The following is a 25,086-nucleotide window of genomic DNA, read 5'->3' as shown; positions in this document are numbered from 1 at the left end:
TTCAAAACCAATCATTAACTCCATAACCTGGGCCTCAATATCCCCTTGTGCGACTCTATCCTGGATTTCCTCACTTGTCAACCCCAGTCAGTTCAGATTGGCAAAATTATCTCCTCCACAATCTCCATCAGCACACGAGCTCCGCAGGGATGTGTACTTCGCCCCCTGCTCTACTCGCTTTACACCTATGACTGTCTGGCTAAGTACAGCTCCAACACCATACACAAATTTGCTGATGACACCACTGTTATGGGCTGCTTCAAAGGGGGTGATGAATCAGCATACAGGAGGGAGTTTGAAAATTGACTGAATGGTGTAATAATAATGTTATCTCACTCAATGTCAATAAGATCAAGGAACTGATTGTAGCCTTCAGGAGAGGGAAACCAGAGGTCATGAGCCAGTAATCATCAGAGGATCAGAGGTGAAGAAGATCAGTAACTTTAAGTTCCTGGGTGTCACTATCTGAGAGGACTTGTCCTGGACCCATCATATAAGTATTTTTGAAAAGAAAGCATGACAGCGCCTCTACTTCCTCAGGAGTTTTCAAAGATTTGGCATGTCATCAAAAACCCTGACAAACTTCTATAGATTTGTGGAAAGTGTGCTGACTGGCCGCATTATGACCTGAGGTGGGAACACCAATGCCTTTGAGCTGTAAATCCTACAAAAGGTAGTGGAATTGGCTGAGAACATCCCAGATAAAACGTCCCAAGCATTGAGCACATCTACATGAAACATTGCTGTAGAAAAGCAGCATCCATCATCAAAGATCCTCACCATTCTAGACCATGCACTTTTCTCACTGCTCCCATCAGGCAGAAGGCACAGATGCCTCAGGATTTGCACCACCAGATTCAAGAGCAATTATTACCCCTCAAACATCAGGTTCCTGCTCAAAAGAGGGCAGCTACATTCATTTAAGGACTTTATTATATTGTTACTTCATGCTCATTATTTATTGCTATTTATGTCTGCATTTGCAGTTTGTTTACAGTTAACAGTTGCTGATGTTTAGTTACTGTTCTATAGATTTGCTAAGTATGCCCGCAGAAAAAGAATCTCAGGGTTGCATGTGGTGACATCTCTGATAATGAATTTTACCTTGTACTTTAAATTTTGAGTGGTAATTGCACTGCTAAATGTTAGAATAATGACATTTTCAAAGATTCATAACAGATGCCCAGAATGAAATGCAGTAGCCAATGTTAGAAGATACAATTTACATTAAGTAATCTAGAACAGTTCATTGATAACCCTACATTCGCATCAGGGAGGGCCAATGCAACATCCATGCCAGGTTCAACACTCAAAAGCCGTTACTTTTTCCAAGCAGTAAGGCTGATCAACACATCATCCCCAAATGCAACCCCACCACAACCACTACTTTATTACTTCTGTCACTCACCTTATGTAGACACTCCTGTGCCTAGCATCATTTTATGGGCATACAATCAATATATGTATATAAACTGGCTTATGTATATATGCGCATTTTTGTGTTCCTTAACTTACTGTTTTTTTTTGTGTGCTGCATTGGATCCGTGTAACAATTATTTCATTCGACTTTATACTGGTGTACTGGAAATTACCTTAAAACAATCTTGACATGAAGTACATATTATATGCAGTAACAACGTCTCTTGCCTCAGTACCATGAATATACTTATACCAAGCCTCTCAACAATTAATTTGAAATTGTAAAAAAAGCATTTCAATTTATAATTTGAACGCATGCTCAATGGTTACCGGAAGACTTAAGTGCACTGACAATCCTTCTGGCAGACTATGCTATTCAGACTATCGATGAGCAAGGAAGGTGCTGGTTCATTAGGAGAAATTGTACTCAATACAAGAGCACTGCACTGTTCAAGAATCCACTTTTATTTCCATCGAGTGCAAACATGAAAAGTGAACAGGTGCAGGACAGAAATGGCAACTGGGGAATGGAATTTCTGGATGGCTGTCCTTGGGTGTCTTTCTGGCACAATGACAACTAATACTATGGTTTGTTTAATCATCTTCAGATGCATCAAAATGATTTGGTGATTGAAAGCAAATGTTGTGACAGATGTCAGAGGAACCTGAAAGAGTGCAATTGTCCCATACAAGCATAATTGGAAAATGCAACCTTGGGTGGTTGAGGCTGTTCACAAGCCCCAACGTACACAGACCCTGAACACACCTACACCTGCATCCAGACACAATCCCTGCCCACATGTGCTGCTGCTTGCTGTCTGAATTAGGATTTTTTTGGGTTGTTATTCTACTGTTCAATAAACTCTTTACATCTTATTAATATGCAGGTACTACAGTTACCTGTATTGTAATCTATTGTTATTAGGCCAAAATCTTAATAATTAGCGTGACATAGCACACTAATTATGGAACCTATAAGTCTTTGAAACAGATGTTGCTTTAGTGGCGGTCGATTATTTCAAACCTAAAGTCTGTCCATACCTCTAACTGCGTCTATACCCAGTCAAATACAGTACTTTGCAACACCAGGGCAACAGCTTGACCAAAACCTTGGTAGCTACTCGGCACCAAAGCCTGGTGCTTCATCGAACGTCCCCATTCTACTTCTGACAACAGTTCTGGTGTTTATATCTCTTGAGGTCCGCACTGAAGCAAACAGAGTGATGCTGTAAATCCGGACCACGTAGTCGTTCGGTTCGCACAGGTACCGGTACCGCGACTGTCGCCGCCGAGCGGCTCCGTTCCCCCTCCCGCCCGCCAAGCGTTTTACCCACAATGCCGCAGGTGAGCGGCCGTTGCCGCTGAGAATTTAAACCCAGGTCGCGCTCCGCCCGGCCCCGCGGGAGTCATGTCCGCCAGGCCTCTGAGGATGTGAGTGCGCAGGGAGTAGGGTGGGGTCAACGTGTACCCTCCGAGGTAGGGGTGTGCGAGCCCGGGCCTCCGCCGCGTCATCGTTTACCCTCCGAGGTAGGGGTGTGCGAGCCCGGGCCTCCGCCGCGTCACCGTTTACCCTCCGAGGTAGGGGTGTGCGAGCCCGGGCCTCCGCCGCGTCACCGTTTACCCTCCGAAGTAGGGGTGTGCGAGCCCGGGCCTCCGCCGCGTCACCGTTTACCCTCCGAGGTAGGGGTGTGCGAGCCCGGGCCTCCGCCGCGTCACCGTTTACCCTCCGAGGTAGGGGTGTGCGAGCCTGGGCCTCCGCCGCGTCACCGTTTACCCTCCGAGGTAGGGGTGTGCGAGCCCGGGCCTCCGCCGCCTCACCGTTTACCCTCCGAGGTTAGGGGTGTGCGAGCCCGGGCCTCCGCCGCGTCACCGTTTACCCTCCGAGGTAGGGGTGTGCGAGCTTCCCAGGCCTCCGCCGGGCAAGGTGGCCCTCTCGGTTATAGGGGAACGCAAGGGCCAGGTTAGGTTCATCCCTGGGATTGTCTGATAAGCAACCCGTTTTTCAGCAGCATAGGGGCAGCTGACGACTTGGGCCTGGCGTCCGGGCTGGTCTTCCAAGTAAAGCTCCGACGGCTTCACCCATTAGCTCGGGATGCTGGTTACGAGGTTCCAGGCTTATGATTTTCCTGAATTCCGAAGTTCGGGCAGGCTGTGTCTTATTGCAAAAAGCTTTAAGAGCATGGTGACAGTAGGCCACGTGGCCAGTCATTTTACTTTATTATCCCATCCCCCAGTCACTGGATTCGCCCACTCTCTAATTTATATTTTGCATGTTGTAAATTGGAACGTCATCCAAGATTTGAGGATTAATGTCTAGTATTGCTGCTAAGGACACACACCTGGGCTACCAGGGCTGGCGAGTAGTGATTGTGTTTAAAAGAAAAGTTGTACATGGTCTAATCTTTAAACAGAATGATTCCTCTGTAACACACAAAATGATGGAAGAACTCAGCAGGTCAGGCAGCATCTGTGGAAATGAACAAACGGTCGATGTTTCGAGGCCCTTCATCAGGACTAGAAAGGAAGGGGGAAATCGTCAAAATATAAAGGCGGGGTAGCAGTGAGAGAGGGTAGCTGGGTGATAGTTGAAGCCAGGGAGGTGGGAAAGGTAAAGACCTAAAGAAGGAATCTGATAGAGAAGAGTGGGCCATGGGAGAAAGGAAAGAAGGAGCAGGGAGAAGAGGTAAGAGGCCAGAGTGGGAATAGAAGAGGAGGGGAGTGAATATTTTTTCTCTGGAAGGAGAAATCTATATTCATGCCATCAGATTGAAGGCTACCCCTACAGAATATAAGGTGTTGCTCTTCCACCCTGAAGGTGACTTCGTAGCACAAGACGAGGCCATGGGCCAACATGTTGAAATGGGAATTAAAATGTTTGGCCACTGGGAGTTCTGCTTTAGGCAGATGGACCTAATTTAGGCAGGTATTCCTCGTAGTTGGGTGGTTGGAGGCAGAAAGGCAGGTATCAGTGTATTGCAAGTTGTATTGTTTAAGACTGTTCATGCAGAAGGTTCACACAACCTACTCCACCTGATTTGGAGTTATTCAGGTTGGCATTGCAGTGATTCAGTAGCATGGTCAGTAGAATTGCTTGAGTATGAAGTTGTAGTTGCTATGGTATTGTCATTTGCCTTAAGGGAAGCAAGCATGCTTCTGTTGCTCCTTGTCTGTCAAAGTATCATTGCATGTTTCTTTTAATGTGCAAGTGGACATGTTAGTGACATGAATTTTTGCTTCATCAGTTTCTGAAGCAAAATAACTAGAATGTTCTGATTTGGTTTTCTGTAGTAGCTATGTTGCTGCATCAAAGGAGAATAGATATTAATGCTTCAGTAATGTGCTAAATAGTTATGGAATATGAAGCCTGTTACCAAGTTAGTACTTTGGACATGCATTGAACAAATTTTGTATTCTAAATTTAGTTTGCATCAACTTGATCTTCTGTATCTTGATTCCTGGGTGAAAAAAATCCTGTCTTTCAAAAATATATTAAAATGCTTGAAATATTCAGCAAGCCAGGCAGTCTCTATGGGCAGAGAAACAAAGCTTAATGTTCTGCCCAATGATGCTGTGTGTATTTGATGGTTAGGTTTTTCTGTGAGAAGGTTGGGTGACATGCCTGAAGCATTATGCATGTTAGCGGTACTTGGGTCCCTTAAAATGGGAAAAAGTTATTTTGGTGAATAAAGCAATAACAAAGAAAGTAAGTAAATATTTTGTTTCAGTGCTATGTCTATTGAATATTTTGCATACATCACCATTTGACAACAGTTAATGTTGGAAAATGTCCTAATTTCAGCCTGCACTGTTCCAAATGAAATGGTATTGAGAGAAATAAGAAATTGCATTTTATTATCTGCTTAATTTGAATTTGTTTCAGATTCTGTAATTTTTTTAAGTTTGTCAAATAAATTACCAAAATATTTTTCTATTCAGATTTACAAATATAATTATTAACTGAATGACAAAGATCTATTTTCTGACACTGCTGTCCAGAGAGGTTAAATTTTTATACTTGGTAGTAAACTTCCTTCTTTCTTTTATTTCAGAGTTTGACAGCACTTTTTTTTGTGTAAAAGCAATTTTTAAAAAAATACTGTAATTAACATTAACTCACTAAGATGGTATTTGAAGTAAATTGATTAATATTGATTCTGGTCTGGTTCATAAAAGATATTCAGACATTGGCAGTTTTGCTTTGACACACAAACTATTGTCTCGTTAACCACATTCAAGAAGGGCCTGGGCTGCTTCCAGGTACATTTTGCATGTGTTGCTCTGAGAGATGCCTATCTCTTCAAATACTGTGCAAACAGACCAAAAGGGGAAATTTGAAATCTGCCTCTACTATAGTTATATAAAAGTTTGGAATTCTGGATGAAGTTAATTTTGGCAGTGGATGAATGTGCTCTCCAAAATGGGGTTTAGGAAGGAAATCTTTAATTGGATACAATTGCTGAACCAGACAACTGGTCTGTAGCACAGTTAAGTTACCAGCTGCAAAACAAAATCTGGAGTTGGACAAACGTGCCCTCTCTCTGGTCTTGTATGTCGTATTAAGTATTTTGACAAATTTCTCATGAGTGATGTGGGCATAAGAGCACCCTGATCATAGAAGATTTGGCTGACTTGATTGGGTGGACCGATGGTCTGCTATTACTGCAATGAGTTTCGGCACGCATGAAGAACTGATGGAACATACGGCCAAGATTTAATGGCATCTGAGAAATTGGGAGTGATATTCCCTCCCACTTTCAAGTCAGAACCATGTCATCGGATGTAAGGTACGCTCAATATTGCTCTACACAGCACTATTATGGTCTGCACCACCTGTTCTTTCATCACTTGAATTGACTTCCATTACATCTGGAGATCCAAAGTGGATCATGTGTATGGGAATGCCATATACAAATTTCCAGAGAAAATGGCTTTTATCCTGATGGTTTTGTGTGTGGCTCCATCAAGATGTGCATGAGTCTTGTTCACTTTCCCTGTGTTCCAGTGATGTGGAACACTGCCTATGTCATGTTGCCAAGTAATACTCCCTCACTGAAAAGTTTCAGCAGAAATATACTTTCGACTATGACTTGATTAGGCACTGTTCTGTAGGTAGTGCACTTCAGGCTTTTCAGGAAAGATGGGCATTCAACCCTATCATTGGTTTTCTGAAAAAATTGTCAAAATAAATAGGCATACTGTCTATGCCTAGTACTATGCTATAAACCATGTATCAGACTTATTAGAGGTGAAAAGGGCCTATCACTGCTGATTAACACACAGATCTTTAATGCACAGCTGAAGATTTAACCTCACTGTAGGCTGACTGATGGCTGTGATGTTTGTGAGACTCTCCTACGTCTTCAAGAGTGTGAAATTGCCAAGAGTTCTGGAAAGATGCAGTGATCTTTGGCAAGGTTAATCGTGAGCAGTGGCATAACTCTGTACCCCATGGATAATTCCCAGGGATACATATATCAACTGATTATATACTGATCAAATATCAACTGCTATTAGAAAATCATCAACAGAGTGAAAGATACACTTTGGTCCACTGACACTTTTTTTTCCAGTATAATGACATGGTTAGCAATTGAATGCTGCCAATTGACACTGCAAGGAAGGGGAAGTACATGCTACTGGAGTATGATGCAGCTTTGCAAATTGTGTAGAAGGGTCACAGTGCATGCCATTGGAGGGCTGTGTCATGTGTCATAAATCATATTACCCATTCTAATATTAGGAATGAAAATTATGACTTTTTTGTGAATGTAAGCATTACTAGTGAATATAACAATATGCTGAGAATAAGAAATTGCCCCAATTGCCCTTTTTGGTAGATTTGAAACACTTTTCCCCATCAGAGGGCAAGAGGTGAATGTCTTGTATATTTGGAAATTTTAGGCATTAAAAGTAGTCTTTTTTGGGGGGGGGGGATGCTTAGTTGGCAGATGGAATTTCTTTGAAATATGGTGAAACAGAAAGCTAAGGAAACTCAGTTACCTGGTCATTGTTCATGGGATAGTCTCTTTAAAATGTGGCATTATGTCTGCTATGGTCTTGTAAGCAGATTAATAATGGAATAAGAGTTTGATTCATATATGTGGAACTAATTTTCATTATGTTGTAGTCTTGACAGGCAAGTCAGTAATATATTATTGAAGGAAACTTTCTAGCCTCTAATAGGGAGATGTGTGGTTCAAACCTTTCTAAAAAGATTTAAACTTTCGAGGCAAATGATTGGCTCTCAGCTTTGGCTGTGCCGATCATTCTAATAATACGTATAACTGTTCTGTTTCCCCTTCAGTCTTTTGTTATTAATTGGCTGATATATTGACTTCTAGTTTTATCTAATAATGGGATTCTGCTGGTTTTAACAACATAATGGTGTACATTTCTTTGACTTTTCAGACTGGCTTGTGGCGATGTTGAAGGGAAATTGAATGTATTGTTTAACAGAGTACGATCAATTCAAAAGAAAAGTGGAGATTTTGATGTGAGAACATTTTTGTCTATAAACGAGTTTTGTCAAATGATCTTGTACTTCGCTTTTAAAAGTAATAATTGAAATAATGTGTATTAGCAAGCTCTTTGGCTATTAAGTTCAGTTATTGTAATTCTGTTCCAAACTAAGCTGGTGATGGCTAAAAATGTGAATTATATTTAAGCTTAGCACAATTTGGCCACTTGTGGGTAGTTATATTGGTTAAGGTTATCTGTAAAGTTGATTTCAGTTCTGGGGTCATGGTTCTACATTGAAAGTATAATTTCTTAAAGCAGCTATACGAAGTGAAAAATATCATTTTGACCTTTTATTCTTTTAAAATTGCATGTTGAATACATTACATTAGGATTTAAGCTGATCTGTGATGTTTTATCATCCCTTTAAAATGACTCAAAATATAACATATCCTGTTGAGACTTTATTGATAGGTATGATATTTTTGTTAGTCTTTTTGTATACCAGAAGTGGAATTAAAATTCTGAACTTGTTTAGTAATTTTTTTAAGAAAATAAATTTTAATTTATTTGTTGGACTAGAAATTAATAATAAAGTTCACGTAAATTCATGAAAAATGACAAATAATTAAAAACAATGTTAAAAAGCTTTTTACTTGTTAACATCAGCATTTTGGATGGCATAGAAGAATGTTATTTTTCTTGTTCATTTTTATATTTGTAGCTGCTACTGTGTGTAGGAAACTTCTTTGGAACTACTGCAGAGGCAGAATCAGAATGGGCAGATTACAAATCTGGAGCCAAGAAAGGTAAATGAGTAACTATTTATATCTTTTTAATATTCATTTGGTGTTGGAAATAGAATTCACACTAATTGGGCCTGTTATAGTAGATGGCCATCTGTTAACAATAGATATTTTTAATCAAAAATCTTTATAACAAATGTGATGCTAGCAGTGCTTTAATTATCTTGGCCACCTCATGCAGATTTGTTCAATAAACTCTGCTGCAGTAATTGTTAGCACTTAACTTTTGCATGTTTTTTACGGTCTGATTTAGGGCAACTTTTTGGTGGTTCAGCTGCTCAATAAATTGCATTTAATAAATGTGCAGGTGAATCTATTGTCAGGCCAGAATATTTTAAAGAAAACTTCTCATTGTAGATATATTTTGTTAACGTCAATTAGTATGAGGCCTGTATTCTGGAACTTGGAATTCTCTGCAAACAGAAAATGCGTTAATGTTTGTAGAGCATTTTCATCCTGCATAACTTTGAACAAACCAAGGAAGGATGGTAGCATTGCCTTATGAAGCATAAATGTTAGAACTGTTGTATAACATTGTCTTACTGGGAGAGTTGATGAGAATTAAAAAAAGCAGGAACAATGTAGGATCGGTGTAAATGGATGGTTAGTTCTCAGTAGAGAGGCGAGCCAAAGGATCTGTTTCTCTGTTGTGTATTTCTATCACTCTAAATGTGATCAATGGTTGAAATAAAGGGAAACACAAAAGCCTACACCTCTGAAAAATAGTTAGCATTTATGCGTGTTGTGGTTATGACAAGGAACACTTCGTAACTAATCTGTATTGTTGATCCTTCTATGGATTTGCCATACTCCCAATATAATTTCCATTCCTGTCTTTTGGTGCATTTAAATTTTGTTAACACTTTACCGATAGGCTTCAACTTGAACTGAATGTGCAAACAAAATGCAGAAACTCGATAGATATGAATTTTCTTCCCTGTGCAGTTGAATAAAAGTGTTCTTTTGGTGTCATAGCTTCTTGACGTGTATGGATTTCCTTTTTCCAGCTCCAATGCAAACTTGTATATTGGGTGCCAACTCTCAAGAAACCACAAAATATTTCCCCACTTCAGATGGATGTGAATTGGCAGAAAACATTACATATTTAGGTAAGTTCCATGTTCTTGTCAGTTGAATTATCCATATTATGGTAATGTGCATGCTTTACAGTGTTTAGCAATTTATGATCTGGTGTACAGATGTTTGGTTTCAAAAGCTATACTAAATATTTTCAATGCTAAATTGGTAGGATGCTTCTTCAGTTTTTATATGCTCCCCCCTAGGTCGGAAAGGCATTTTTACAGGAGTATCTGGTTTACAAATAGTTTACCTGAGTGGTACTGAAGCCCAGAATGATCCGGCGCCTGCTTACTGCTTTACCTCTAGTGATGTGATAACATTGAAGACGTCATTAACAGCCAGCTCCAGTTTCAAGGGTGTGGATATCTTATTGACATCACAGTGGCCAAAAGGAGTGTGGAGATATGGAAACAGTCTGGTCAGTTTATTATCATTGTATTTTTTTATACTTATTTAAGAAAGTGAAATGGCCAGTTTAATAAAATTACTTACAGGTTGACCACTGATTTTTCTGGAAACTAATAGCTTGGGACCTCTTTTAATTCAGGTGAAATTACAAGGCCAAGTATTGCTCACATGAAACATCTGTTAGATGAGGTGAATGCTGGCAATTCTGTACAGGCATTTATTAAAGAATTTAACATGAAGGACATTGCTCAAGGGTGGAAGAAGGGAGAACATTCAGCACTAAAAGAATGGCTGGCATATGTTGTGACCTGCCTTGATGTTTGATAATGTGCTTGAAGAAAAGCTTGACAACGATTTTGCAGGATTTCGTGTACCAAAGGAGAAAGTAGCTGTTCATGATTTGCTTGTGCGCAAGAAGTGTTACAGGACCTGCTTTCAAAGATATAGCAAGTAGTCTTAATGAAGAAAATCTACTTGTGTGGATGATTGTTGGTGATAAAATACCTGTTGTGCCTTACCTTATGGACTCAGAAATTACAGACTCAGTTTTGAATACTGTTCTGCAAGTGATAAAGGTGGCAGCGATGATGATAAAACTGAAAGATTTGCTATTGACAAGTTAATTGAGTTGGGTGATTTAATCAAAAGGTTAGATCAGTGTACCTTCGTGACAGAACCAGAGCTAATGAATTTTTATTTGATGCAAGAAAAGTTACATGGAGAAATCAAAACACATTTGTTCTTTTACCAAAATGCATTATCATACATTTCCCAACAATATTCCATCTGCCACTTTTTTGCCCATTCTTTCAATTTGTCTAACTCCTGCTGCAATAGCATTGCTTCCTCAGCACTACCTACCTTTCCACCTATCTTTGTATCATCCACAAACTTTGCCACAAAGCCAGTGATTCCATTATTTAAATCACTGACAAACAATGTGAACGGTGGAGGTCCCAGTATTGACCCTGAGGAATAGCGCTAGTCACTGGCAGCCAACCAGAAAAAATCCCCTTTATTCCCACTTGCTGCCTCTTTCCTGTCAGTCATTTCTCTATCCATGCCAGTATCTTTCCTGTAATGCCATAGAATTTTATTTTGTTAAGCAGCCTCACATGTGACACCTTTATCAGTGCCTTCTGAAAATCCAAGTAAGTAACATCCACTGCCTCTTCTTTGTCCACCGTGCTTGTTACTTCCTCAAACCCTAAGAGATTTGTCAGGCAATAATGGACTCCCAACACTTTCCCAACCACTGTGTTTAGGCTAACTGGCCTATAATTTCCTTTCTTTTGCCTTTCTCCCTTCTTAGAGAGTGGAATGACATTTGCAATTTTCCATACCTTTAGGACCATGCCAGAATCAATATGACCAACGCATCCATTAACTCTTCAGCAACCTCTCTAGGAACTCTGGGATGTAGTTCATCTGTTCCAGGTGACTTATTCACTTTAACACCTTTTGAGTTTGCCTAGTACTTTATACTTAGTAATAGCAATGGCATTCAGTCCTGCTCCCTGACACTTAAGGACCTCTGGCACACTGCTAGTGTCTTCCACAGCGAAGACAGATGCAAAGTACCCATTAAGTTCATCTGCCATTTCTTTGTCCCCCCCATTACAACCTCACCAGCATCATTTTCCAGTGGTCCAATATCAACTCTTTTACCTTTTTAAGCATTTCATCCAGGCAAAGTTCTAAGGTAACCAAGAAGTAACATTCTTTGTAAGCATCATAATTAAATTTACACTTAATTTTTTGTTTAATTAATAATCTTCTTGTTCCACGGTCCATTTTTGCCATTGTAATTGTGTGAATTTAATCCAGCAAGTCTCGGAAACCAAATGTGCTGGAAAATTGGTGGTCAACCTGTGTGTTGTATTTGTGTACCTAGTATTTTCATAGCAGCATTGAGTATTGCTTTTACAATATATTTATAAATTATTTTTAAAAACTGGTGAAAATTTAGTCTTTTTATTTGTGGATTCAAACTGTTAGAAAAATTCATGTTTAAGGAAAATTTCAAACCAACAGTAATATTCTGATGATGAGGGATGATAATTAAGCTCTTCAGATGAGACAGTGCTACTATAGGGATGGCCTAGTGCCATGCTATTCCCAGGCAGAAGTAGACAAGTGATTGAAGAGTCAGTGCGTTAAGATTTTGACAATAATTTTAAATTCCAAACTAATAATGGAAAGGTAGTCAGGAAATTGTGTCTAAGTTGGAAGAAAACAAATTTCTGTAATTTTGTGTAATCTGGAAATGTAGATGGAGAGTGACTACCGTAAATTCCGGACTATAAGCCGCTACTTTTTTCCCACGCTTTGAACACTGCGGCAACACCGCGGCCTATACTACGGTGCAGCTAATGCATGTTTTTTTTCATGCCGCTAAAAACATTTTGCCTCGTAACAATAGACCAATAAAATTGATGAGTAGTTCACAGAGGTCCAATGAAATTGTACGATAAATCAAGCGCACTTTCACAATTAAATTATTGTAAATCAGTCACTTGTACTCACCCTCATCAACATGGAAAACACTCGAAGAAAAGCATATGATGCAGCTTTTAAGTTAAAGGTGATCAATCTGGCGGTTGAAGAAGGAAATTGAGCTGCTGCACATAATCTTGGCATAAATAAATCGATGTTGAGACGCCTGCGTGAAGAACTGAGTCAATGCAAAAAGACAACAAAAGCTTTCAGAGGTAATCATAGCAGATGGCCCGAACTTGAAAACTTTCTTGAAGACTGGGTTAACGCACAGAGAGCAGGCGGCCGCGGTGTTTCCACCGTGCAGATCAGACTGAAGGCTAAAGCAATCGCCACCAAAATGAAAATCGAAGATTTTAGAGGTGAGCCATCGTGGTGTTTTAGATTTATGAGACGAAAAGGCCTGTCTGTCAGGGTATGCACGACTCTGTCAGCAGCTCCCTCCCGACCACGAGGAACAACTTGCTAACTTCCGCACATTCACTCAAACAAAGATAGCGGAGAATTCTATCGGGTCAGATGATATCAGAAATATGGATGAAGTACCTTTGACGTTTGACCTGCCTCTCACTCGGACTTTTTTAATAAAAAAGGTGACTCGTCCATCACACTGAAAACAAGTGGCCATGAGAGAACGCATTTTACTTGTGTTCTGAGCTGCACAGCATCCGGACTAAAGCTTCCACTGATGGTGATTTTTTAAGCGGCTGACAATGAAAGTTCAGTGAAAGCTGCCATCAAGAGTACAAACTCAATTCCAGCTGTGATTCCTGGGGGCACCACGAAGTATTTGCAGCCACTGGACATCAGCGTGAACCGGGCATTTAAAGTGGCGCTGCGCGTTGAGTGGGAGGCTTGGATGACGAGCGGCGAGAAATCCTTTACCAAAACAGGACGCATGCGAAGAGCATCTTTAACTCAAGTCTGCCAGTGGATCCTAAATGCATGGAGCGGTGTCACAACTTCCACCATCACCAGCGGGTTTCGAAAGGCTGGACTGCTGCGTGATGAAGAGGACCGCGTGCGCTCAAGTGAGAGCGACAACGAAGAGACTGAAGTGAGTGATGAGATCCTGAGGTTTTATTCAATTCGGACACTGAAGGACTTTGATGGTTTTAGAGCGCAGGAGGAAGATGAAGAAGGCGATCAATAACTTTTCCTGGTAGGCTGCAGTATATATATTTTTTTTACCGGTCAATAGGAGATATTGGAACGATGTTCGTGCACTGTTCAGTAAAAAAGTATACGCAACGTAATTTGTGTGTTACCGATACGTATGTATATTTAAAAGTAGCTGTGTTACAGGCACTGTTCGAAAAAAAGCATTTGCAATATGTATTTGTTTATGTTACCATACGGATTTAATTAAAAGTTAAAAAATCCTCACGTGTAATATCTTTCTGTGTAAATATCTCATATTACAACGTGGGACACCTGCGGCTTAAAATCCGGTGCGGCTTGTACAAGTACAAAATTGATTTTCTTTCTAAAATTAGAGCGTGCGGCTTTTAATCAGGTGTGCTCTGTAGTCCGGAATCTATGGTACTTGCAGGTAGATCTACATCTGGGGAAATGTGAGTCTTTGAAATAGTGTGAATTTAGGGATAAGCTATTCCTACGAAGGGCAAGGATAATTGGACCAAGGAGCCCTGGATGTCGAGGGATATAAAGGGTCTCTTTTATGTAAGAGGAAGCATTGTAAGAATAGAGTGCTGAAAATGGGGAAGACTCTAGGAGTAGTAGGCAGCTGTCAATCCCAGGGGATCATGGGTTTGTGCCTCTGGTGGTCTGTGTCCTCTCCAGGATGCAAGCCTGGGCAAGAAGATTTGAAGAACCGGCTGTTATCCATGTAGCAGGTTCCCCCTCTCCACAGCACTGATGTAATCCCAGGGAAGGGCAAACACCGATACAACTTGGTACCAGTGTTGTCTCAGAGGTTGCCATAGTGAAGTTGTAATCAGCATCAAGCTGTCTTAGGGACCCCGGCTCTGATTTCTTCCTCGGGGGTTACTCCTGAAGTCTTTCCTGTGATTGGGTATGGCCGAAAGGCAGCAGAGGTTTGTTTGTTTGTTTTTTTTTAATTAGTTTTTTTTATGCGTTTTCTACATCGCTACAGATAGGGAAAAAAACCCCAAATCTAAATGAAGAACATTAATACAGTGCAAAAATAAACATGCAATAATGTAATACAAAAAAGATAATTGAGAAAGCACCCAAATTGAAGACATGTAAAATTAGTATCCTCCCCAAGCCCCACAACAAAAAAACACTCCAGAACAACCACAACACAATATAGAGAATATAAATCAGGACATTCAAACCCCCAAAACTGTAAATACACTTAAAAACAGAAGATAATAATGCCTACTACCAAAAAAAAAGAGCTGAAAGCAAGGAACCGGAAAAAGAAACAAAAGACAAAACCTTAGTTAAGAGGAAGGTTATGAAAGTACTCAATAAAAGGTCCCCAGACCTTATGGAAGTTTATATCCGAATTAAGAACTGAATAATGAATTTTTTCAAGGTCTAAGCAGGACATAATATCATTAAGCCATTGAGCATGCGTGGGCGGGGCAACATCTCTCCATCTAAGGAGGATTAAACGTCTAGCCAGGAGAGAAGCAAAAGATAATATTTGACACTTAGTCGAACTCAAATGTAAATCTGTCTCACCCAAAAAACCAAACAAAGCAATTAAAGGGTTAGGTTCTACGTGGTGATTCAGAATATAAGATAAAGTTATGAAGACATCTTTCCAAAATTTCTCCAAGCTAGGACAGAACCAGTACATATGAATAAGAGAGGCCTCGCCCCTTTTGCATTTATCACAAAGAGGACTAATATTAGGGTAAAATCGGGATAGTTTGGCAGCAGAGGTTTAAATTCAGAGTTTTCCTCTTCCTAGGTGGGCTGCTGTCCCAGGCTGACAAGCCACACCTGCCCAAAGCAACTGGTTTTGAGGCGACAGTAGTCCGCCTTTGCCCCTTTTGTCAGTAGAAACAGTTCTGCCGGGCCTAGTAGCTAAGCCACACATGAAGGCCAAGAGTTGGACTTGGTTGTCAGAGGCTGTTAAAGTTGCACGCCATGGAGAACACTTTATAGGTAGTGGGAGCTTATCCTCAATATCCCCACTATTGCCCCAGCTATGACAACCTTTGGAACCACTCTCGGAGTATAGAAGTAAAAATACTAATTGAACTGCAAAATTTCTTTGCAGATGAGATTGAGATGAGAGCAAGACTGTAACCAGGAAAGGAAAGGGTACCTTTAGGATCCAAAGGAGTAGTCTATGCAGGGGTATAATTTTTAATGGTTACTTAATTAGAAAGTGCATGTGAAAAGACACTTTTCACTTCAGTTAAAATAGTGAAATTCTAGAGAACATATTAAGATTAAGTATTGGATATTTTAGCTGCAAAAAGTTGGATAAATTCTTAGGATCTAATTACATGCATCCCAAGCTGCAAAGGGGCCCAATAGCTGAGGCCTTGATGGATATTATTAAATCTTTGACTACAGGTGAGGTTTCAGTTGACTGGATGACAGCAAATATAGCAGCAATTAGCTAGGCTATTATAGGCCAGTTAATGTTATGTCCCAAGTAAGAAAATTATTTAAATTATTTAAATTTGTGGCACAGCATTAGTAAAATTGGAGAGGCAGGAATTGATCAAGGATAACCAATGGGGATCTAATTTAAATCATCTCACAACATTTAAGCATTTGGATAAGTACTTGAAAAGTCAAATAGGCTACATCCAATTAAATGGTGATAGTACATGTTAGTCCATGTGGACATAATGGTTAGCATAGACATGGTGAGCCAAAAAGCCTGTTTTTGTGCTGCATGACTCTGGCAATAGAGAAATGCTTATGTTTCGACATTTGGCTTGGTTATGATATTTGATAGTGTGAGAAGCTTGCCAGGTTTACATGAGTGCAGTTTTATAATGTGTTCGTTGTCCATTGTTTTCCAACTATGATGTAAACCTGTGCAGGAGGAGTTTTATAGTGGAAAAAGCTGTTGCCTGGGGCAGTTCCACTCTCTTGGTCTCAAAATCTGGTTTAATTGTACAAAAAATCGTCGCAACTGGAGACTTCATCACCTGCAGGGGATAGCCCTGACACCTTCTGTGCCTTGTCATGCTCTTTGCTCTCCACAAAGTGTTGCAGCACTGCCTTTTTGGCCGTTGGATCTTATAGATGATCTCATCCACCCAGTCTGCCAGAACTGGTTTCACATGCTGGGGTAGGGATATCCCTAACTCATTGGGGTTGGACATTCCCTTCTACCCTCACTTGGTTTAGCCTGCCTATCGAAGTTGTGTACCCAGGTGTGGCCACTGTTGCATGCAAACGGTTACTTGGAGTCACAGGCGAGAGCTGGTGGGGAACAAAGGTGGACAAGCTGCCCCTGGGCAGTGCATGACAAGCCTGCTACCAGAGGTGCTACCCCTCCCTGGACACCCCATACACCCCCTTTCTATAATATGGAACATCTAAAAAAGTGAATTTAAAATGTATTTTGATTTTAATAGGAAAAATACCCAATTGTCTGGAAAATTTGTCTATCTCTGCACCACCATTGTCTTGAGCATGTTAGATTATCATATTTACTATAACAAGTAATTTTTTTTTATGTTCAAGTTTTTTCACATTTTTCGAGTTACATTGGAGCTAAGTTAAAATAATTTAAACATGCTAATATAAGTTGTATAAACTGTCAATATATTGTGGGATTCTTGTGAAAAATGAGTAATTATGTCAATATCTTTGCAGGAAGATATTGACACAAAATCATGCGGCTCCATTGCCATAGCAGATCTTGCATCTACCCTAAAACCCAGATATCATTTTGCTGCTTTGGAAGGAGCTAATTATGAAAGATTACCTTACAGGTATATCACTTATTCAATGCTTAACTTGTACAGGAATTGAAAAGTAATGTTGCTTCCCTGCACTTATCACATGCACTCTTGTTTTTTTTTGTTTGTCAGAACTAGAAGAACCTTTTGTGTAGATATTGTAACATATGTTCTGTAGTACTTTATGAAACTATTTCAACTTTTGGGAAAGATAAAATCTTCATTATTGGGAGGGAAAATTTCAAAAGCAAGATAATTTTTGTGCATTAATTTGACATTATAGTTATTTAATTTTGATTCTTCTAACAAACAACCAGTTGAAAGATAACTGAAGATTTTTACAGGACATCCACCAGTACATAAGCTGTCTGCATTTGACTTCCTGCCAACCAAGATTGAGAAGGGAACTGAACTGCCATTACCCCTTTGATGTTCGGTGAATTATTAGCTATGAGTTTCTAGATTGTTTTAAGTTATTTAAAATTGGGTTATTCAAAGGTAATAGAGATTCTTGCAAATGAGCATAGCTTTTAATTAAACCCATGACCCAATAGTATAACTGCATTGCCTATACATATTTAAAAGAAATGCAGAATAAAAGTGGGGGGGGGGGGGGGGACTCAGTATGTTCTGAAACATTGACAGTTGCAAAGCGTTGTGGGAGGGTTTCCCATTTGTTAATATGTAAACTAACTCCTAATTATGAGTCATAAATTTAGCATTTTGAATAAAATTTGTAGATTATCAATTGTAGCCAAAAAGGTTGTGCTGACATTTATTGTATATCCTTAAAGGCAAATAGCCTGGTGTATTGCTACCTGAAATAAAAGAATACAGGTCCCTTAGCTATATGAGCATTTTGAGTGTGAAAGGATTGCTGCAGGTTTGCATTATAGCATTAATACTGCCATATCTGATCTTGACTTTCAACCTGTCTGTTAGAGCTTTGTACATTCTAACTCATTGGATAATAGAATGACTTTTTTGTCTCTTCTAGTCAATATGTGGACAGTTTTGGGACCATTATCCAAAAAAAATGGCCTGGCATTGGACAAGGTTCAGAGGAGGTTCATGAAAATGATTCCAAGAGTGGAAGTGTTAATGTATGAGGAGCGTTTGATGGCTCTGAGCCTGTACTTGAAGTTTAGAAGAATGAGGGAGGGTTTTACTGAAACCAATTGAATATAGAGATAGAGTGGATGTGGAGAAGATGCTTTCTACAGTGGAGCGTCTAGGACCAGGGTAGAGGATGTCGCTTTAGAACAGAGATGAGGAAGTATGACTTCAGCCAGAATATGGTGATTCTGTGGAACTTGTTGCCATAGACTGCTGTGGATGCCAAGTCATCAAGTATTTTTTAAGTGAAGGTTGATAGGTTCTTGATTATTAAGAAGCAGAAGGTTGAATAGGAAATCAGCTATGTTGGAATAGAGAAGCAGATTTAATAGGCTAAATGCCCTAATTCTGCTCCTTTTTGTCTTGTGGCATAAATGAAACTTTATGGACCTGACCCAATGTAATCCACTGTAAACAGGAATGCTTGAATCCAAAAACATGTATGAAGTAGAATTGGAACTTGCTCTCCATGTATTTAAAGTAATTATGATCAAGTTGACTTTTTATTTTTTAATTTAGAAACCATGTGGTACTGCAGGAAAATGCACAGCACGTTACGAGGTTCATTGCACTGGCAAATATCAGCAATTTTAGTAAGAAAAAGGCAAGTAAACTCTCTTGACTTACTAGCACAATTAAGTTTTAACAGAAAACTTCTAAACTATCACATTTTTAATATTTTCAGCAAGTTCATTTTCCATTGTTTTTCTAAAGTAGTGGATTTATAGTATTCAATTCTAATTAACATAATGTCATGTTCCACATGCTAGGAATCATGGGCTTGGCCATGCAAGACTGAAAATAATGATCCTGATGACAAAAATAAGGAAACTCGTGGGTTTTAGTCAAGTTAAAGAATAAATTGTCCTTTCATCATTTGTCTAAGCATGAAAAGGGCATTTGAGGCAATTAATCGGTGCAGAGAATTGAAGTTGCAGAGGGGTGACATTAAGGAGATGGAGTGTTGGTGATAAATGCATCCTTTAAAGAAATCACTGTCCTAAATGTTAAAATATTGCTAGAATAGGTTTTAGTTTAAATGGTTTTTGTGACCTCTTTGATCTTTTGGTTGTACATACTCAAAAGTGCATTAACATATTACTTATTTATTTTTACTTTTACAGTACCTGTATGCATTTAATATTATGCCCATAAGTTCCATGGATCCAACTGAATTAGTGAAACAACCTCAAGATGTCACAGAAAGTCCATACAAGAAAATGACAAAAGAATTTCAAAAAGGAAAATTGGGGGAACCTGCACCAGTAAGTATATAGAGAAAATACTTATTAGCATTTTAGTTGTAATAATGTTCTATTAACTGGTCTCGAGGTTAAAAACAACAAAAATATGCTGGAAAAAAGCAGCATGCCAGGCAGTATCAATAAAAAGAAATAATCTGTGCTTCCATCCTTTGCCAGAGCTTAAGCTCTATAAGCTTCCGTTTCCTCTGTAGCAGGCCCTGAAAGACATCAGGTATTTAGTTGTCAGTGATTTAAAAAACAACTTCTTGGCAGTGAAATGTGTTCCTACTTTTAGTGGTAATTAAAACTCTTCTCATCCTCAAAACCCCAAGACTATATATTCTTTCTCTACAAATTTATATTTTGCTACATATTCTAGCACAGGGGTGGGCAAACTTTTTGACTTGTGGGCCACAAAGGGTTCTAAAATTTGACGGGGGCCGGACCAGGAGCAGATGGACGGAGTGTTTTGGTAATACACCTCATAAGAGAAAATAAAATATCATGGGATATGTAGAAAACATGTGCTTTAATTTCAATTGAAAATGAACAAATGCATTACAACAAAATATCTGTCTTTGAAGTCCGATGGTATTTAGCTATTTATTGAAATGACTTTTAAAACACTGAAAATTAAATGAATAAAATACAGCTTTTTTTTAATAGTAACAGTTATTATTTTAAAGCACTGAAAATTCTGTTATCCTTCAAGATATTATCATCATCACTCTCCTCCTGACTGTCTTTATTTTAAAAACGGTAGGAGATGCAGGTCTACTTGTCCTGCTCCTTCTTACTCAATTGTCCCCTGTGCCAAAACTCAACAATGACCAGCTCAAGGACAGAACAGTGACAGCGCGCCAGTATGCGGAGCGCGTTATTTGATCTGGAGCGCATTTTTTATTTTGAGAACGTACGTGCACCTGCGCACTACTCATGTCCATCACTTAACGGAAATGACATGTAACATGTAAGGCTTATTGAAAAAAATATTTTCAAATGCATTTTTTACATAACACAACGAAGAAACTTATTTTTAATTTCAGTGGGAACAGTGTTGTTGGTCTCCCTTTTTAGCTAGCGCATCAAAGTCTGGATTTAGTTTTGTTGTGGCGATTCTCAGGATGGATCTGAGGTGTTGGTCAGTTAACTTGGATCTGTGGCTGGCTTTGTTGATGTTCATGACGCTGAACGCCTGTTCACACAAATAGGTCGAGCCGAACAACGCCAGCATCTTCTGTGCCATCCTCCGGAGGTTTGGAAACACCTCTTTACCAAGTGAAGCATAAAAGTCATTCAGTTTAAGAGAGTTGAACTTCTCTTTTAAGACGGGGTCAGACTGAAGGTTGATCAGTTCCAGCTGTAGCTCCTCTGGTGCTGTTTCAGGATCTTGTGACGGGACAGGCCACCAACTGAAGTGTCTTGTCAATTTTTTCAAAATCAGAAAAGCGACGGCAGAATTCTCTGTGCAGCGCATCCAGTGACTCGCTGTATTTTTTCACATTTGCGCCAGCCTCTTCCAGCGTGGCTAGTGTGGGAAAATGAGTGAATAACTTATTCAAAATTTGCCTGGAGAAAAAAGCCTGCTTGGATTTAAAGGCTTCCACGTTTGTGTACATGTCATGCACAAACTGATTCTTCCCCTGTAGCTTCACGTTCAGTTCATACATGTGTGAAAATATATCCACAGCAAATGCAAAGTCACAAAGCCAGCTCTTGTTGCTCAGCTCAGGAAATTCGCCGGCCTTCCTCAGTAACTCCAAAAATGCACCGATCTCCTCTTTGAGCTCCCATACTCATTGAAATACTTTGCCCAAACTTAACCAGCGGACATGGGAGTGATAAAGTAGGTCCTGGTGATCCGCATCAGTTTCCTCCAGGAACGCGATGAACTGACGGTGCTGGAGTCCCCTTGCACGTATAAAGTTGACAAGTTTTACGACAGGATTCACAACATGATTCAGCTATAATACCGATTTACATAGAGATTCCTGGTGGATGATGCAGTGAAGGAAAATAACATCTTGGTCAGGATTTTCATCTTTCACTTTATTCTGTATTCTCCTCAGCAGGCCGACAATTTTTCCCCGTCAAATTAGGAGATCCATCGGTGGTGACGTTGATAAGTTTACTCCAAGGGAGCTTCATATTTTCGATGACAGCAGACACCCGGTCATACAAGTTCTCTCCCCGTGTTTTTCCTTTCAGAGACTCCATTGTCAAAAACTCCTCCGTTATTTCAAAAGTATTGTTAATTCCTCGGATAAAAATGAGGAGCTGAGCAGTGTCTTTTACATCATTGCTTTCATCCAGTGCTAATGAATATAACGTGAACGACTCTGCCTTTTTATTTAAGTCGCTGGTTATATCTTCATCTATCAGTTCCACATGGCGAGTCACTGTCCTGCGTGATAAACTGATTTTTTCAAATTTGTCTTTGCTCTCCGGACACAATACACCTGCTGTCTCCACCATACATTCTTTTAAAAACTCGCCTTCAGACGGAGGCTTGCTGGCCTTTGCTAATTTGAATGACAGCATAAAGCTCGCCTTGGTACTTGACTCAAGAATGGCAGTTTGACGGTGAAAAAAATTTTGTTGAGCCTGTAAATTAGCTGCCAACCTCTGAGCATTAGCTTCCCGTTCTTTCGTTAACTGATTGCTAGCATAGTTGGCATGTTTTGTGGCAAAGTGACGGCTGATATTATATTCTTTAAAAACCGCCACAGTCTCTTGGCATATCAGGCATACAGCAGTTGATCGGTGTTCGGTAAAAAGATATTTAGTTGTCCACTCCTTATTAAACACCCGATATTCTCTATCCATTTTTCTTAGCTCCACTCATCTTTACAGAAGGGGTGAGAGGTCAAAGAGTAAAGCGCAAATGTGGAGTAATACACTGCACCTCAACAAAGGTCAATGTATATAGAGTGCATCATCTATTGGGAAAACGCCAGAATTGCGGGGGAAAAAACGTTAACAAGGTTTATTAATATAATTTCATCAAGTTCTGCGGGCTGAATTAAAAAGCTTAACGGGCCGCATATGGCCCCCGGGCCGTAGTTTGCCCATGCCTGTTCCAGCATCATAATAGTTTACTGACTTCTCTGTATTTTGAGTTAAAATTGTTTTCAGCTTGCTCAAACTTTATTTACTTAGAATGCAGATGTGAAATTCCATTATTTCATCTGGTTAGGTCTTGGCATTTTTGTGATTTTTTTAATAGATTTTTCCTATTGTAATGAAATGCATGAGCAAATTGCTGATTAGTTTAATCCATCTTTGGCACCATATTAGTGTTTTAAGAGTTCATTTGAAATGGAAATGAATCAATACAAGGAAAAATGTTTTGACATGATTGTTGTTGAGTGAATGAAGTCACTGGAGAAAATTACTGGTAGATAGAAAGTAGCTTCTTTATTTGACAAACAGGGTACAGCAGGCATCATATGGAGACGCTTTCTGTTGACAGGTCTCATTCGCCCAACGTGGAGCTTGATATTTTATGTTCCAAACATCAAAGGACAGCTCCATATTTACAATGTATGGGCAATGCATCCTTTGAAACTACATTCAAACCTTCACACCTCCTGATTAGCATCCACACCACAGACATCAAAATTAATTTTAAACAGCATTGTATGGACTGAGATTCACAGCTTTTAGGAACCCATTGTTCAGAGCTGCAGTCCAAATTAAATCTGCAATACATTTTCAGATATGAAGACTGACAGCCAAAGTCAATTGCTAAGTGTATGTCCTAAACCCAAAAATCACTCTAACAATGATACTATACACAGGTTAATGTTACAGAAAATTGTCTAAAATTCAGTCATCTGTGCTGCGTATTTATAAAGTCAATTGGAATACAATGAATGTAATAAAATTGCGGCTTTATGAATGTGGCATGACCAATAAGGGTTCTAAAAATCTGGACCCATTTTGTAATTGGCTATAGTGACGGCTGCGGGATAGAATCGGTGTCAATTAATGTTTCACAAATTCTGTGACTAGTGATTTCTTAATGTGTTTTTAGCTTAGAGCCTATATCTGTGATTGAAGGCTTGTCAGAAGTTGAATTCTGTTTCCTGAAGCTTTAAGATTTCATAATTTTCTGTAATAATCGAGTAGCTGATATACTTTCTTTCTAAATCTTTTTATTAATATTAGTAATATGGACAGAATACTAATGATATATTGATAAAGAAATTACCAACATATAAATTCCATTACATATGAAAAAAACATACATAATAGTTACAATATAAATGTTTACCAAGACATAAGCCATAAAATATATGTATAAACATAGTAAGTCTAAATATTTCATAATATAAGATATAAAGAAAACAGAAAAAAGAAAGAAAAAAACCAAAAAAAAAATATATATATATATAATGCAAAACTAGCTAATCTAATAACTAATATCTAATATAGAAGAAAAAAGAAGCAAAAAAAAGGGGGCTGTTTATGATATCTCACAAAAATAAGTATTCATCAATGCCGTCACTTCCGGTCCTCTCAAAATACATAAGCTGAAAGCTGGGAAATCAAATGAACTTGGCACAGGGTCATATTACATCATATGAAAATGTTGAATAAATGGTCTCCATAACCTTTCAAATTTAATAGAAGTCTCAAAAGTACCACTTCTAATTTTTTCTAAATTTAAACATAACATAGTTTGAGAGAACCAATTAAATACAGTGGGAGGATTAATTTCTTTCCAATTCAACAATATAGATCTTCTAGCCTTCAGAGTTAGAAATGCAATCATTCGACGGGCAGAAGAAGATAAATGCAGTGAGTCTAACATTGGTAAACCAAAAATTGCGGTAATAGGATGAGGTTGTAAATCGATATTCAAAACCGCAGAAATAATATCAAAAATATCTCCAAAACATATGAGTTAAAGACGCAATTTCAGAATGACATCTATCACAAATAGGACTAATATGAGAGTAAAAATAAGCTAATTTATCCTTGGACCTATGGGCCCTATGTACGACCTTAAATTGTATTAATGAATGTTTGGCACATAACGATGATGTATTAACTAATTGAAGAATTCTATCCCAATTCTCACTAGAAATACTGAGACTAAGCTCTCTTTCCCAATCCTTTTTAGTCTTATAAAGAGGCTCTGAATGTATCTTCATAATTATATTATAAAGTTTTGAAATAAGCCCTTTTTGA

General features: G+C 39.0%; 1 protein-coding gene across 6 annotated transcripts in view; it reads left to right on the top strand.

Annotated features, from left to right (window-relative positions):
* The first annotated feature begins 1,269 nt into the window (after positions 1-1,269).
* Positions 1,270-25,086, top strand: part of cwf19l1 (CWF19 like cell cycle control factor 1) — a 42,447-nt gene continuing 18,630 nt past the window's right edge. For 2 of the 6 annotated variants that reach the window (XM_059987580.1, XM_059987575.1), the window contains exons 1-8: positions 2,716-2,850; positions 7,828-7,912; positions 8,600-8,684; positions 9,689-9,790; positions 9,965-10,179; positions 17,445-17,563; positions 19,166-19,250; positions 19,771-19,911. In XM_059987580.1, the coding sequence (XP_059843563.1) occupies positions 2,828-2,850; positions 7,828-7,912; positions 8,600-8,684; positions 9,689-9,790; positions 9,965-10,179; positions 17,445-17,563; positions 19,166-19,250; positions 19,771-19,911 (855 nt within the window). In that variant the 5' untranslated portion in view covers positions 2,716-2,827. Of the gene's footprint in view, positions 2,684-2,715; positions 2,947-5,307; positions 6,204-7,827; positions 7,913-8,599; positions 8,685-9,688; positions 9,791-9,964; positions 10,180-17,444; positions 17,564-19,165; positions 19,251-19,770; positions 19,912-25,086 lie in introns of those variants that run through there. The other 4 variants (XM_059987579.1, XM_059987577.1, XM_059987578.1 and 1 more) reach the window with 4 other exon arrangements.

This window comes from Hypanus sabinus, chromosome 13 (genome assembly GCF_030144855.1).
Source record: "Hypanus sabinus isolate sHypSab1 chromosome 13, sHypSab1.hap1, whole genome shotgun sequence".
NCBI lineage: Eukaryota > Metazoa > Chordata > Chondrichthyes > Myliobatiformes > Dasyatidae > Hypanus > Hypanus sabinus.
This window is presented reverse-complemented; position numbering and strand designations above follow the sequence as displayed.